Source organism: Pungitius pungitius, chromosome 10 (assembly GCF_949316345.1).
Source record: "Pungitius pungitius chromosome 10, fPunPun2.1, whole genome shotgun sequence".
Classification (NCBI taxonomy): Eukaryota; Metazoa; Chordata; class Actinopteri; order Perciformes; family Gasterosteidae; genus Pungitius; species Pungitius pungitius.
Window position 1 is genome coordinate 10,351,635 of NC_084909.1, and position 15,423 is coordinate 10,367,057.

General features: G+C 44.0%; 1 protein-coding gene across 1 annotated transcript; it reads right to left on the reverse strand.

Annotated features, from left to right (window-relative positions):
- Window positions 1-601: 601 nt before the first annotated feature.
- On the reverse strand, window positions 602-3,067 carry serp2 (stress-associated endoplasmic reticulum protein family member 2). Its single transcript, XM_037488411.2, has 3 exons — window positions 2,868-3,067; window positions 920-992; window positions 602-732 (listed from the first exon to the last, which is right to left on the reverse strand). Exons 1-3 carry the CDS (start codon window positions 2,949-2,951, stop codon window positions 692-694), a joined length of 198 nt encoding a protein of 65 aa, XP_037344308.1. The 5' UTR covers window positions 2,952-3,067; the 3' UTR covers window positions 602-691.
- Between the last annotated feature and the right edge of the window lie 12,356 nt (window positions 3,068-15,423).

The window sequence follows — 15,423 nt, forward strand, 5'->3', positions numbered from 1 at the left end:
AATAACTTGGATGTGGCTTTTCACTAAACTCAACATTTTTGTCAATTGAGAATAACCAACAATGGAAAGAATGTTGGGAAATAATTAAAATAGCTGCAATGAGGTAGAAACCTCCCATATTACAACTGTAAATCGGTAAATGGATGATAGTTATTTTTAACAAAAGATAAACTAGTTCAATATTGGTAAGCTAAACCCTACTTCTAGTAACACATTTGAAAAACGGTAAAACCTCTGCTACTTGAGTCGATCCATTAATAATGAAATGCAGGAAGTAAATACCCTAAAAAGTGTCCTTACCAAATTGTGTGTACAAAAAGCAAAAGTAAAACTGAGCGCTCCCTACATTCACATTTATTTACAAAAAGATTATACTCACATAACACGGACCAACACTTGAACAGACCGATATGGCACATTGTCACCAATAATAACACACACTCACATTGACAGTGAAAACGTCACACACACACACACACACACACACACACACACACGTTCTCCAGCCTGCGTGGTTTTAGACTGTCCATAGAAAAGCTGTCAGTACCACAGACTGCAACACTGTAAACGCTGATGGGGGTGGGAAGGTCGTCCCTCTCTCTCTAAAATCTGCTGGATCCGAAGTTCTGGCGTCAGTCTCTGGGCCTCCAGGTGGGGGTGAGGGGTCATGAGGGGGGGGGCTCCTCTCGCATCACATTCCCATACGGATGCTCTGGATGATCTGAAATATGGCTGAGAGCACAACCGAAAATACAGAGAGAGAGAGGTACGCAAACGGCAAAAGGAACAATGGCTGAACGCCGGGTCCAGGTGGCGTTCACGCTGGCTCACGGCTAACGTAGCGCATGCTTAGCGTAATCAAACACACGTTAACCACATGTACACTTGCTGGTAATGAAAATCACATGCAGGCGCGTACCTGAGCCGCACACGACAAATACAAAGAGGGCGAGCAGCCAGGGGCCAACAGGGTACTTCTCTTCTTGTGGTCGCTGAGGGGGAAAAAAACACAAAACGTCAGCGGGGTTCCACTCCCGACTTCTTCAAAGTGCTTGTTGGCCTGTCATTTTGTTTAATCCTTCACAAAAGGATTTGTTGTGTCTTGTCGGGTACTTTGAGCGTCATCAGCCGACTCGTCTGGTACCTTAACTCCTGGTTTGCAGCTGTTCCCTCAAAAAATGAATCCGGTAAGTCAGTGGCTGCTGGTTCATCCGATCCCATCACTACAGATTAACTCGCCCCACCTGCTTGTGTCCCCACAGAGTATGATCCTGTTTGGGCTGAAGCCCACAATAACAACTTTGTGGTTGCACAGAATAAACCCAAGTCTCTCATCATACACTGAAAGGTGCTGAGGTAGCAATTTCCTTCCATTTTTTATTTTTATTTTTTTCAAACTGGGGTGGCTGTGGAAAGGATGAGAGACGGTGAGTCGTCGGCCTTCTAGATTTAGGGAGAAGCCGCTCCCGTCACCATGACGTGCTCTGTTGGGACTTTGAAGAGGTAAGAGAAGTTGTTCAAAGTCAGAGAAGTTCTCAATGACGTGGCAGGAAGTGGGAAACAGCCTGAGCAGCCTGAATGTTGGACACGATGGAAGTAGTTTTAGCAACAGGGGAAGGATGAAAAGAAGAAAAAAAAACGCCAGATTGGTATCGTTGGGTCTGTTATCAAAGGGATGAGCAAGCGTGTTGACGTCTGCCTCAATCAATACTGCTGCTCATTTATGGTTGATCACGGTGTGTCTATATAAATAAACCGAATACAACATATTTCACTAGGACGAAAGGAAATCGTGAGTTGTGTGGGAACTGCAAGATGTGGACACTGAGCGTGCAAAACTCGACGGACAGAAAGAAGGTGTCTCATATTCTGCGGAGCGATACATGTAAGAATAAGTATTTGGCTGTGGAGCTTTTGACTGTGTCACACAATCCTCCGTCGGCCTCGGCTCTCTTCACCTTCGAAACTCTGAGACCTCGTGGTTGGTTTGTTTGGCCGACCGATGTTTGCGAGGTCGAGTACGAACTCTCAATGTCAGCTTCAAAGCCTGCACGAGAGCTCAGAGTGAGCGGCAGGTTGCATTAAATAACTCACGTCTGAATAATTAAAAGGAAGATAGTTCACTCAACTGTAAAGTGAAAAATCTCAATCACGTTTCCCAAAAACCAAAGATATCGAGTTAATAGAGTGTTTACATAGAACTAGCAAATCCAACCAGTAAATGTTTGCAAACTGGTTGGAAAAATAAACTAAAGCATAATTTGTTAATTAACTTTTTATACTTGATAATTCATTATTGCTAAGATTTAAAAAAGCTTACTTCTCGTTTATATCACAACTACAGGAACAGCAGCTAATAAATTCAAGCTTTTGGGCTGTACAGATATGTAGATAAAAACTTGATTAGAGTGGTCTTTTCCATTATTAAAAAGTGTAACAAATTAAAATAAGAGCTCACGCAGTGTTGTACAAACAATATAAATATTCTATACTGTATCCTATATTGCACATTTGAGGGAGACATTTTTGATCAATTAATCGACCTGGGCACTGACAACGCTTTATTATTATTATTATTATCATTATTATTATGTATCCAGAGCATTTATTTCCCTGCCTCCACCCGAGCTGCTCATCTTCTCGTCTCCCAGAGTACCATCCGGAGGCGGAACCGGTCACACGTGAACGTGGACCGGCTCGGCTCCGGGTGGCTCTCCTGTTCGAATAAACCGGGGGGGGGGGGGGGGGGACGCTTAGCGACCAGCCGACACCACCACCATCCCCACCAGCAGCAGCAGCACCATCATCGTCGCCATGCTGCTGTGTTCACGCCGGGGGGGCGTCTCGCTGTCAGCTTAGCGGCTCACCAGCGTCTTGGCCACGTTTCCTCTCTGCGTGATGTTCTTGCTGTGTTTCTCGTTGGCCATGCGGATCCTCTGTTTAGCCACCATCTTCCGGAACGATCTCCAAAAGCCGGAATGAATTAGAGCCTTGGTGGATTTTTTTTTTCTTAATAAAAGCTGCAGGCTGTCGACAGCACCCCTTCATCTAGCTAGGAGACCCCTGACACGATATCACCGGAAACCCGGTGTGTTTTATTTCAAAATACGAGCACGGGATATTAGTGGTGTGGAGTCGGCATTTCAAGAAGAAGCACGGCGGGGTATTTTATATTATTTTCAAAATGCAGCAAGTGCTTTTGTATATTTGTTATAAGGAATCGTGTATTCCGAATCTTCCAAGCAAATAATATGTGAAGTGTTTGTTGAAACCTTTACTCTGAAGGCCAACACAGGAACTTACATGCTTCATTTTGGGTAGCTTCACGTGGAGAAAAGGGGGTTCACTATGATATGTTTTACAAAGTAAACCAACAGGCAGCGAACTAAACTGGCTGTTGTCTGGAGGAGTATTAAGAAAAAAAGATAAACCATCTCAATGAAAAATTTGAATTTGTTCAAGAATGAGTACAAGAAACTAAGAAATTGAATAAGGTATCAGGAACCCCACATAGCTCTATTAATCAGTTATAGGTGAAATAAAACAAGACTGATGTTTTCTTTCAGGAAATTGCACGTCTGGTGCATTTTTTAAATGAGAGATTGATTGCGGCCAATGAATTTTCACAACCAACATTTCTTCTAATTCAAGCCTACACTAGGCACATTATAAAATACAGCATACAGCATCAGGAATCAGGAATCTGTTTATTGCCATAATATGTTAGACATACATGGAAATTGACTTGGCGGTTGGTGCATGACGGAAGACAGTACAATAATGTAGTGCAGGAATAAGATAAAAATAAAAATATAATAAACTATAATAAAATATATGCTATGGGTTAGTAAAATAAAAACGCTAAAGCTAAAGCTATGGGTTAGTAAGTAAGAAGAGATAAAGATAAAATTAGAGATAAAAATCAAGATAAAGTGCACCAGCTAAACAAAGTGACAAGTGACAAGTGAAAGTGACAAAGTGAATGAATGAACATGGGAGTCAGAGTCAGTCAGGGGGGGCCCGGGCTCTGTTGATGAGCCCGACTGCCGAAGTGAAGAAACTGTTGGTGTGGCGGGAGGTCTTAGTCCTGATGGACCTCAGCCTCCTGCCGGATGGAAGGGGCACAAACAGTTCATGTCCAGGGTGGGAGGGGTCGGCTACAATCCTTCTGGTGGGAGGGGTCGGCTACAATCCTTCTGCCCCCTTCAAAGTCCTGGAAGCGAACAAGTTGTGGAGAGACGGAAGATTGCAGCCGATCACCCTCTCTGCAGAGCGGATGACACGCTGCAGCCTGCCCTTGTCCTTGGCTGTGGCTGCAGCGTACCACACGGTGATGGAGCAGCAGAGGATGGACTCGACGATGGCCGTGTCACACAAGGTGAGGGGGGAAGGTGGAGCTGCGTTCTTCCTGAAGTCCACAACCATCTCCACTGTCTTCAGGGCGTTGACCTCCAGGTTGTTCTGGCTGCACCACGTCACCAGGTGGTCAGACTCCCACCTGTAGGCGGACTGATCCCCACTAGAGATCAGTCCAATGAGGGTGGTGTCATCCGCAAACTTCAGGAGCTTGACGGACTGGTGACTGGAGGTGTAGTTGTTGGTGTGCATATATGTATATGAATACATGGGTGTAATAACTGCCTGCTGCCAAGATCCTATAAGCACTTCTTTCACATATGGCTTGCATAGTAGCCTGTAGTCTGGCCATGTACTAATAAATGCAAACACAAAAGCTGAATGACCACTTGCATTTACTCAACGTGATGTGCACATGTTTCTGAATCGGTTGCAGCTGACTTACATCCTTCACTCCATTAGACAAGAAAAGCTATAGCTGGCTGCTCAGAGAGAAAGGAGGGCAGAGAGAGAGAGAGCAGTTGCCTAGCAACTGCATCAAAGTGTTTGCTTCAGGGGGGGGGAACAAAGTCCACCAATGGAGAGAAGAAGAGAAGGTCCCGCTTGTCTAAATAGCGACTCATAATTAAACGTTGATTGAGGGGAGTGCTACACTGCTATCAGCACAAAGAGGGCGGATGATTGCTCCTGTGCAATAACTAGTGCGGTTTCATCACCGGCCTCGATGTACCCCGGAGCTTTCTGGGATAGGCTCCATAGTGGAAATACAAGCTCTCGTGGAGAGGATCCAATAGATTGACAGCAGTCAAGTTCACAAAAAACAATGCACACTCTGTTATTTCATTATTGAAGGAGTAGATCCACATTGTTTGAAAATGTGGGGGGGGGCTTTTTTCCCCCAAGAGTGACATGAAACGATAAATTTCTGTCTCAAGTCAGAATGTTTCGGGCTTAACTCGTCCCATTAAACAGAAAACACACACACACACACACACACACTTATTAAGCTGATTAATTATACCGTCTCTTGTTTTCTGAACCAATAGAGACGGTGAAATCAATTTAAACCAAAACATTTCATGGATTTATCCTGATTTATTTTGAAAATGGAAGTTTAGAAAAGAAACAAAAAACTGAACATTGATTATCACATTTCTATTTTGGTTTCTAATGTATTGAGGCTGTATTCACTTTGAAAACAGACCTGGTTGTTCATTACAGAGGTCTTACTAACTTTTGAAGTTCTTTAAAATATTTTTCAGTATTCATTTGTCCACTTAATGTTGTCTTTTAAGTTCAGCCAAAGTCTCTCAGCACCATGGTTTGCTTTTTCTAGCATGTTCCCTCATTAAATAGACTTTCCAGCGATCCTCAAACTTCCGATGTTTTCCATCGGGGTCGAGAAAGAAAATCACAGATGTTACTTTTGTTTCAGGTTTCAAAACGTTTTTTGCAACTATCGAGACTGTGAGGCGGAAATGCTTCGCTGACAGCAAAGAAGCCGGCAATGCCAAAACATGCAACATATTCATTTCGAGTCTGCAGGAGTACAGCCCAGATGTGCAGAAGTTCTCCATCTGTTCAAACACTGTGTTTAAAAGTCACACACATGAAGACAACAGGACGTGCCAGCAGAGGCGTGGGACTACGGACCGATGTAGTCCCTGGACGATGATAATGCAAAAACAAACGTTGTGTCGACATGAACACACGTTACACGCGACGCGTGCTCTGACACACAGCAGCTGTGGGAGGGTTTAACGGGGGAGGGGGGGCAACACTTGAGAGGCCGTCAGGTGGAAACGAGCAAGCACATCTGGGAGACCATCTGAGCACAATTACAGTGCAGGAATACACGCTGCCTCCTCAAAGCTTCTCCATTTTCAGAAAGCTGCGCGTCTTCCCGATGTGCCCTCGAGGGGACGGGAGACGGGCGGGGGGGGGGCGTGTGCTTCATGTCTGCGTGTGAGGGTGTGACCTGAACAAAAGAAAAGAATGCTCTGTGTGAAAACATGTGGGCGGGTTCGCTGGGTTTTAAAAATGATTGCGCCCCAAAAGCATTTACCCCTCCTCCATCACGCACACCCCCCCAACCCCCCCCCCCCCCCCCCCCTACTGCCCACCCCCAACCACCCTCGTCTTCTTTTGATCCCTAGGCCCATTTGCATGCTCCAATTCGACCGGGCCAGACAGAGCTTCATCTGTGATTTCATGCACGGGTTCTCTGTGCAGATGTGGAGCAGATATCTCTGCTGTCAACATGGGTGGGCAGGAAAAAAAAACCTGCCTTTGAAAAATATTTACTAAAAACACATAAAGTGGGTCCATGAATTGTATTATTGTATTGTCACAAACAGTAAAGATTCAAATCGTTATCTCAAACTTGTTTTTCTTTCTCATTTTAAAAAGAAACACACGGTGGCCATACTTGTGTTTGTGATGCACAGTAATGAGGTTCATTGTGGGAATTAATGACCTACTGTGACATGAACAATTGTGTACATTCAAGTAAAGACACACACAAGTGCCGTTGTCCACAGCAGTGAATTTTTCCAGTAAAATGTGTTTTGTGTTAAAATCTCAATACAGTTTCTGTTTATATCAATACAGCTTTTATTTCACTTTATTCTGAAGGCGTGTTCTCAAGAGATATTTTCCTTTTCTTTTAAGGTTTCATCTAATCTAAGAAACACCATCTCACTGACCCCTGGTCTCCGATAAAAGGCTTTTTAGACAGTTACTCTGGAAAACCGTGGGCTGAGCAAAGAATCCCTTCATTCCGTGAAAAGGGGAACCATTGACTGAATGAAGCCTTTGTTCTATTGGTCACTCATGACCTTGTTAATAAATGGCTGCAACATACACTTTAATCAATAAATATACTGTGTCACAAGTAGACATGAAACCACAATGGTGAATCATTCCGGATTTGAAAAAAAAAAATAATAATAAATAAAAAAACTGCACCATATTTACAGGGAAATATGTTAATGTGAAGGTACGCTCCACACACACACATATATATATATATATATATATATATATATATATATATATATATATATATATATATATATATATATATATATATGTATATGTATATATTTCACCAACACAAAGAAAACCATGAGCAGCAGGATGAAACCTGGAATCAACCTTATACCTAAACCAGTTCAATCGTCCCCACAGACTGAGAGAGAGAAGTGTAGCGATGCTCCGTGACCCACTTTCACACAAGACTGCCTTGAGATGTGTGTGTGTGTGTGTCTGTTTATCAACAGTCTCTCACAAGAGCATTTAAAATGATTACAAAATCTTCTTTTATATTTTTCATTTTCCCTTAACACACTCAATGGTTTGTAGTATTTCGTGACGAATGCTAATCATCTAGCTCGGAGTCAGATCGATGCGTTCTGACCCCGGCGGCCACATCACACAAACGCCCACCTTCGTCAATGCATTGAAGTAGGGCTGCAACAACGAATCGATGAAATCGATTAAAATCGATTATTAAAAGCGTTGGCAACGAATTTCATTATCGATTCGTTGTGTCGCGCGACTATTATCTTTGAGTATTAAAAGAAAGTTGCGCGCGCCGCGCAGAGCTGAGAAAAAAAAAGTTGAGCGCTCGCGCAGCAGAACATCGGAGAGACCCGTACTACTGTTCTGAAACATGCGGAGGAAGAGAAGCCAATGCGATCTAAATATTTCACACTGAAATGGGGGGGTCCTAGCGGGCAACGGGGGGGGGTGCTGCGGTTTTCTTTGCAGCGCCAGTAGTTTTACGTTCTAATCGCCGCGCTCGACTTCAAGGTGTAACCTTTATTATTGTTCGGTCTGAAACAGCGCGCCCAGTGACGGGTGGTGCAGCAATATTGATGTCCGGGTGGAAATCAGGAGAAAGGTCGGTCCGGGATATTTTCGGGAGGGGCTTTGAAATTCGGGAGGGTTGACATGTCTGATTGTAAGATATGCAAAAGCGACATGGCCTGGCACAGGAGCACCACGGCAATGATTCATGATTTTGTGCCTAAAATATTTAATTTGGCGGCTGTAAAGTATACATCATGCGATGTGTGTATGTTTTTTGTGTTAGTCCATTTTATTTGCTTACTTAGGGATGTTCAAGGAGCAATCTGTTAGTGCAAAACATATTTAGAAAGTGCACAGTCAGTTCTATTTTTCAATAAAGGGTTGGAAATTAATGTTTTTACATTTTTTATTTTTTTATCCGATTCATCGATTAATCAAACAAATAATCGACAGATGAATCGATTATTAAAATAATCGTTAGTTGCAGCTCTACATTGAAGCACCACACGTTCATGGGCACAAACGCCGAGGTGGACTTCAGAGGCCTCTTTCCAAACCCGGCTTTGTGGGTTTTACTCTGGAGGACATTAATCTGCCCCCGCTGTGACCTCACGTATAATCCATCCGACGACAGACACACCCCAGTTCAGTATCGCTTCCTCTCGCTTCATCTGAGGGAAGGTGTGAAAAGGTGCTCAAACGACTCCAAAAGTCTGAGTAAACTGGAAAGGGACCGATTCTTTAGTCGTTACCGCAGCAACGCATTAACTAGCTGATGGAAAGGAACACAATATTTGCGCTATGAAAGAGAATTTCAGTCATATGAATTTTTAAAAAATGGATGGGGGGGGGTCTTTGGTTGAGGTCGCGCCTCTTGGTCGTGACAATCACTGCTCCCACCCCTGTTTTGGGGCTTCTGGCGGGTTGTGTAACCGCGGCTTTGTGCTGCTGCGCGGAGACAACAGAGCCGCCCCAACAAAGCGTCCGCGGACAAAAGAAGCACAACGACGGCAGGCCTGAAAACCCGAGAGAGCGCAAGAACAAGAGGGAAAAGGGGCACGGACACGCACGTGCACTTACAGTATGTGTACACAAGCAAAGATGCACACACAAGTGCAAAAAACACACTTTTGACCTATTTGTGGGTGATCGGGTGAATGCAGTGGATGATGAGGCGGGATGAACGTGTGTGTGTGTGTGTGTGTGTGTAGCAGACAGCGCTTTGGCATCTGGCTCTGATGAAGACTGGCCTCCTTTTCCACAACAACAACATTCCTCAATTCCGTGTCTCCCCTCCCGTTGCCCTCGGCGATTTTCCCTTGTTTCTCACATTCTTGCCTTTCCTGTTCTACCTGGAGTCTGCCATCGGCCACCAGAGTCACAGAGGTCAAAGAATACCATAATAATGTAGTGTCTTCACAGGTGAGCACAGTCAACAGGTGAGGGTTATGCATTTTTATTCATTAAAAAAAAACATTTTAAATTAGGCAGAACTCATTTTGCTGCCGTGTTTCACCCAGAGGCTGGAAGAAAGATCATTTAAGTGATGGGGCTGGTTAACGCAGACAAGCCCCTTGTAATGTGGAAGCTTGAAGCTGGTTGGCTGCGGCCCGGTCCTGGCAAGGAGAACCTAATCAAATGTCTGCTGCGTGTAATCTGACCTCATTCAGAGACCCTGGTGAATCCACACAATTCTTTGACATCGCAACCTGGTTCTCCAACCATCCTCCTTCACGCTACGGTCTGATTTTGCATTTTAGAAGGGATTAAAACTCTTGTATTACTTGATCTCTCTCCAAAATTTGAATATCCCTCCTCCAGGAATTCCACCATATAATATATAAACGCGTGGCAGACTCACACACAGTATCATGACTCAGACGATAAACAAGAGAAAAACAACCGTCAGACTGACTTCACATCAAAGACTAAAGAACACAAATCTATGCTTATTCGTTTTTCACAGGAAATGGAGACGTGTGTGTTTATTTGGATAAACATGCTGTAAAATGACATCCAGGAACGCCGGGTCCCTCTTAAAGGCAGCCAAGGTCAACACAAGGATCACACTCACAGACACACACACACCTACACAAACTGCAGCACAAACAGAGAAAAAGGGTGTTGCAGCTTTTTTTTCTAATTTTTTTTTTGTGTTTTTGCAGTGTGTGTCCCCTTAGGGGATGCCAACCTACAGCAGAGGAACCAAGGACACACACACACACACACACACACACACACACACACACACACACACACACACACACTTCTAGATTCCTTCCAGCGTCCATCTGGGGACAGAGCCGAGGCGATGAGTCATCATAGGAGTGGACACTTCCTTTATACAGCAGTGACATAATCTAGATGCTGATCAGAGCCTCGAACACAACATCTGGGTGTCCCACTCATTGCAAAGAACACAGGCGGTTTGTTTGTCCTGACGACATCGTCCTGGGACTTGAGTTTTATGACGCGGAGCATCAATCGCAGTGTCCCCTCTGGGGGCAACATTTAGCTTGGTTATTGGTGTGAGTGGGGGTTTCGGGGGTTGTGGGATGCAGTTTTTTTTTTTTTTTTGTGAAACAGCTTCCCTTTGGGCCTCAACCTGACAGGAAGAAGTTGTGCGTAATCAATGGATGAGCGTCTCCTGGGATTGCTCCTCCGACACTCTTCATGGAAAGGAAAGGACGGCAGAAATTCACTGCTGTGCCTGAAGAGAGAAGTGTCCACGCATCCACTGCACGTTGCACCTCTGCAGCATTACCCGTCTCCACGGTGCAGCAAGGAGCAACGTGTTTCGACCGACGACCCCCCCCCCCTCCCCGCCCCCCTCCTCCACACAACAAAGGCCTGAGATGTTTTGTCTCAGGTTTTTTGCAGATGAATGGGATTAGAACTGCACTTGTGTAGGTGTTGCTTGCGTGCTGCTGCACAGCACCAGAGACGCCAGTCAGGTGTCACCGAGGTGCGTTCGGACGGAAACGGGAGGTCGGAGGTTTGCACGAATGCATACAAGCTCACAGCTTGTGGGTAAACACGGTTCGGAAAGCGTTGATGATTCTGCTTTGTTTGTTATCATTGTGTGGCCATGCAGCTGTGAGCAGGGACTGTTTTGGAAAGTCTGCTGCCCGGGTGTTTTCAGTACATTGAACACACACGGATACATGGAGGGTACAAGAAGAGCTTGAATCATCCACTGCTTCATCTCCCTGAAGGAATTCAAAAGGAGCATTGGCCAATTATTCCCATGTTGTAGCCTAACTTCTTGAAATAAACTTCCCCCAAGTAAAGTTTACTAAAGTTTAATGCGTTAAACAATAGAAAAGCATCGATTTCACGTGTAATTCAGGTTTCATTTATCCAGAAGACCTTTTTCTATGGACTGATGGAGACTCCGAAATTGTTTTAAGAGGTTTTAGTGGTGAATGCATTTGATAACGCTTGTAAAACGTGAAGGTAAATCTTTCACTGGACTTGTTTGAGAAAAGGAATGTAACAGGCCGAGTCCTCCGTGTGACGTTCAGGTGCTTCGGTTTCACTCGCAGACAAAGAGCTACTGTGACTCCATAGCTCATATGGCATCTCTGTGTGTGTGTGCGTGTATTTATGTGTGTGTGTTTGTGCTTGTGCGTGTGTGATTCTGCGTATTTGTCCTTTGGGAATGACACACAACACCTGGAACTCATCCCTGAGAGACGTGGTACGGTGCACATGGTGTGGGAAAAGGTGATTAATGTAAAGTGAGCAGCTGACCAAGGCAACAAGAACACAATTGAAGCAATCATTGATATTAGAACAAATAAATTCATTCATTCATTAATAATGACTGGAATGTACTTAAAATGGTATTGTTATAATATAATAAAAAAACAAATCTGCAGCATACTCTTGACAATCTTGTTTGTTTTATTGATTTATTCATTTTGTTGGTCCCTCCCACTTGCTGTGTCCGTCCGTCAGGCTTTTAATGAGTTCATTTAGAAGTCATTAACAATAAATTAAATTGCGTCACTAATCTAAACTTGATTTGGTAACATGTTTCTTGGCAGGAAGCGGCATTGTGTACTTTACCAGCGAGAGTCACGGTGAGGACAGACGGATGCACAAAGTGACTGACTTGTGTCCCATCTCGTGCTTCTAGTCTCTTTTTTCCTTCTTTTCTCTAATAAGGCACGTGACAAATCAAGACCATGAGTCCTGCAAATAATCAGTGTCATGAAACATAACATTGAGTTATCAGGAGTGTCACATGTTCCCTAAAACAATTTAGGGCGGCACTGGATTCTCATTGAATGTGTAGTAAAATATCTGACAAAAAGCCAATTTTTTTCTTTCTTGCGTTGTCCTACAAAAGTCGAGCCACACGTGTCGATACGTGAAACTAGCTGATGTCTTTTCAAAATAAACTTCCTTCTTCACAACTCAGGTTTAAGAAACAGAAAGATTGAATCATTTAGGTTGAGGAAAATATTGCAGTTTGGGTTTAAATAACAACAGACTTTTGGAAGTTTAACAACAATCTATTTTCAATAAAATCAAAAAACATTTTTTGGGGTTAAGCGGCAAAGAGGCCTCATATATATATATATATATATATGATGTGAAAACTTCCCCAATCCCCAAATCCCATCCAACACACACAGAGTGTGGGGCCAAACAAACACACGGATACTCTGATTACACTCTGTGTGCTGACAGGGCCCTCTCGACCTTTCACAAGCACCGGTCCGCATTCCTGCAGACCACTTCCAAATATGTGCAGGGAATACCGTGTACGCGGGAATACATGATGCCCAAACAGATTCATGTTGACGTTTACACAGGACCCGGGCTGAAGACAAAAATAACAAATGTCCAAACGGGATTCAGACTTGACTTGAAAACTGAAGGTTGAGGGATTGACATTAAGGATGGAAAATATTGCAAGAAGTGTGTTATAATATTACAACGATAAATAGCTCCAAAAGCATGAAAGCCCAAGTCTATTTAATGTTTAATAGCACAGTGTGGATGTTGACCTCCACAAGGAGGAGCCCAGCAACAACTGCAGCCACCAATAACATTCTCATACGGGCATATGCGTGTTTTTCCAATAACCTAAAACCCACCGTCAAGTCTGCTGTCATAACCCGCGTGTTGACAAAAACGCAGCACGCCAGCGTCCTCTCCTCCACCTCAGCGCACCGCAGACTCACAATGAACTGTGAGGGACACAGACCTTCAGACATCTAGGGGCTGCAGACTCTTTCATTTCCACGCTGGCCTCTAAAGTGTCAACCTTTCTCTGCTTTGAATGTGAATCTAAATGAAGGTTGAATATGAACCCAGGTAACGGCCCCTTGTTTTCTGATCTTCCCGTTCAATGAATACTCGCACCAGAAGACACATTTGACTGTTTTCAGGGTGTTGGTTCTCGTCTGGAGAGGTGAGAGGAATCTTTTTCCTTCTCTCCTGTGCTCTCCCTGTCTGCGTCTCTTCTCTTACTTTGTGTCATCCTCTCCGCAGTGAAGCACAGCTGAGCTATGGGCAAACCACCAAAATGTGTGTGTGTGTGTGTGTGTGTTGGAAGCTGTGCCAACCTGAACTTGCTGAACCGCATCTCCCTCAGGTTTCTTTCTCTCTTTGCAGATGAGTCGGACGTTTCTATTGGCCCTTCTTGTTAGAACCACCAGAACTCGACGCGGGAGACGGACCACACGCGTTTCCATTTCACTGATTAAAACCTTGGAGTCCTTCAGCCAGATGTGATCACCACATTCCTTTCTTAAAACGCCCCTGTGCTGCAGAACTTTCCAAAACACGAGCCGGCAGGGCTTGATGTTTTGTCAGCACTGTGCGCTTCTTGTGGAACAGCCACCGGCTTTGACACCTCTGGGCAGGTCGCTGACACTTGGAAGTATGAACAAACAGTACCTTGAAATTCAGCACCGTGCAGTGTTTGTTTTCGTCCTGTTCGCACACACAGATGTGATTACTGTATCGCTTTGTCACGTGCTCCCCCCCCCCCATCGTTATAGCCCATGTAAAAGGAGCATCTAAAGTGAACAAACTGCTCCGTCGTAGGTTTTGAAGATTATAATTATGAAAACGACATTCAACACATGCATGCTGATCAAATCACGTGACAAATGAATACGTCTGTTAATGGACAGCTGAAAAGGACCAAGTCACAGTGCAGAGAAGCTTCAGAGACGCAGCAGATTGACTCAAATTAAATCTCTTGGTTTAATCAATAGTTGGAGGTTTTCTCTGTGCGGTGAGCAATCAGCACTTAACTCAATGTTCCCTCACTGGCCGGTTTAATCAAACACACGCAGGCTTGTCACACCCGTGCAAGTGATGCTGCCGAGTGAATACCTACAGCATGAATTAATAAAGCAAAAAAAAAGAGGCCTGCTCTCGTTACAGTACGGGTGCTGATCCGTGATCACACTCCACAGGCAGGTGTGATCTTCAGGTAAGACACCGCAGTCACCAAATGATCCAATACACCAGTACCTCATACATCAGGATACTCCAAAAGACACTACTTATTTGTCTGATTTATAGTGCTAGAATCTTCAACTGAAGAACATCAATCTGTAAATTAACTTTGGATCAAAACAGAAAGCTTAAAACACAGATTCAATAAAAAAGAGTCATGAAGCAGACATGAATCAGACTCAGCTTATCACGTTTTTAAAATCTTGACCAGCTTTTTTTTTTCACAGCCTCAACGCCTCCCTGGATACAGGACAAAAAGTACCTTCTCTGTGGTCCACATAATGGAAGCAAATGGTTCCCTCAGGTGTCTGTTTTGTGCCATTGCTCTGCATACAAGTACAGTATCGAGGTAGCACGACATGGCATCTAACAGGACACAGCTACACACAACGCACACAGCAACACATCCAGACGGCATCAAACTTTTCCCTAAAGAAGACACGGTGCTGATGATCTCCAAGATGTTGGGTTATTTGCATGACACACATGTTGAGATACAATGGTAGCGTGTGCTTTGCATGTCAATGGACCCTCTCCATATTCCAATTCTAGAAGGATAAAGGACCCCTCAGCTCTAAACCTCCACACAAAGTGTTGTTGTAGACATCAAATAATGTTTATTTTTCCGGAAGAGTTTATCCCTGAGTGAAGTTGTTAATTAACGCTTAATTAAATAAGCAACTCAAACGCGAACGAGAGACTTTCATGAACAAATCAATATTTCAGGTGATTTACATTTGGCATTATTATCCCAGCACTGTTCCTGAATAA

Bases quoted from the DNA above. Each gene is read 5' to 3' on its own strand.
- serp2 (XM_037488411.2), bottom strand. From the start codon at position 2,951: ATGGTGGCTAAACAGAGGATCCGCATGGCCAACGAGAAACACAGCAAG. The intron at 993-2,867 runs GTGAGCCGCTAA...TTTCCCCCTCAG, and splicing joins GAAACGTGGCCAAGACGCTG to CGACCACAAGAAGAGAAGTA. The intron at 733-919 runs GTACGCGCCTGC...TTGTGCTCTCAG, and splicing joins ATTTGTCGTGTGCGGCTCAG to CCATATTTCAGATCATCCAG.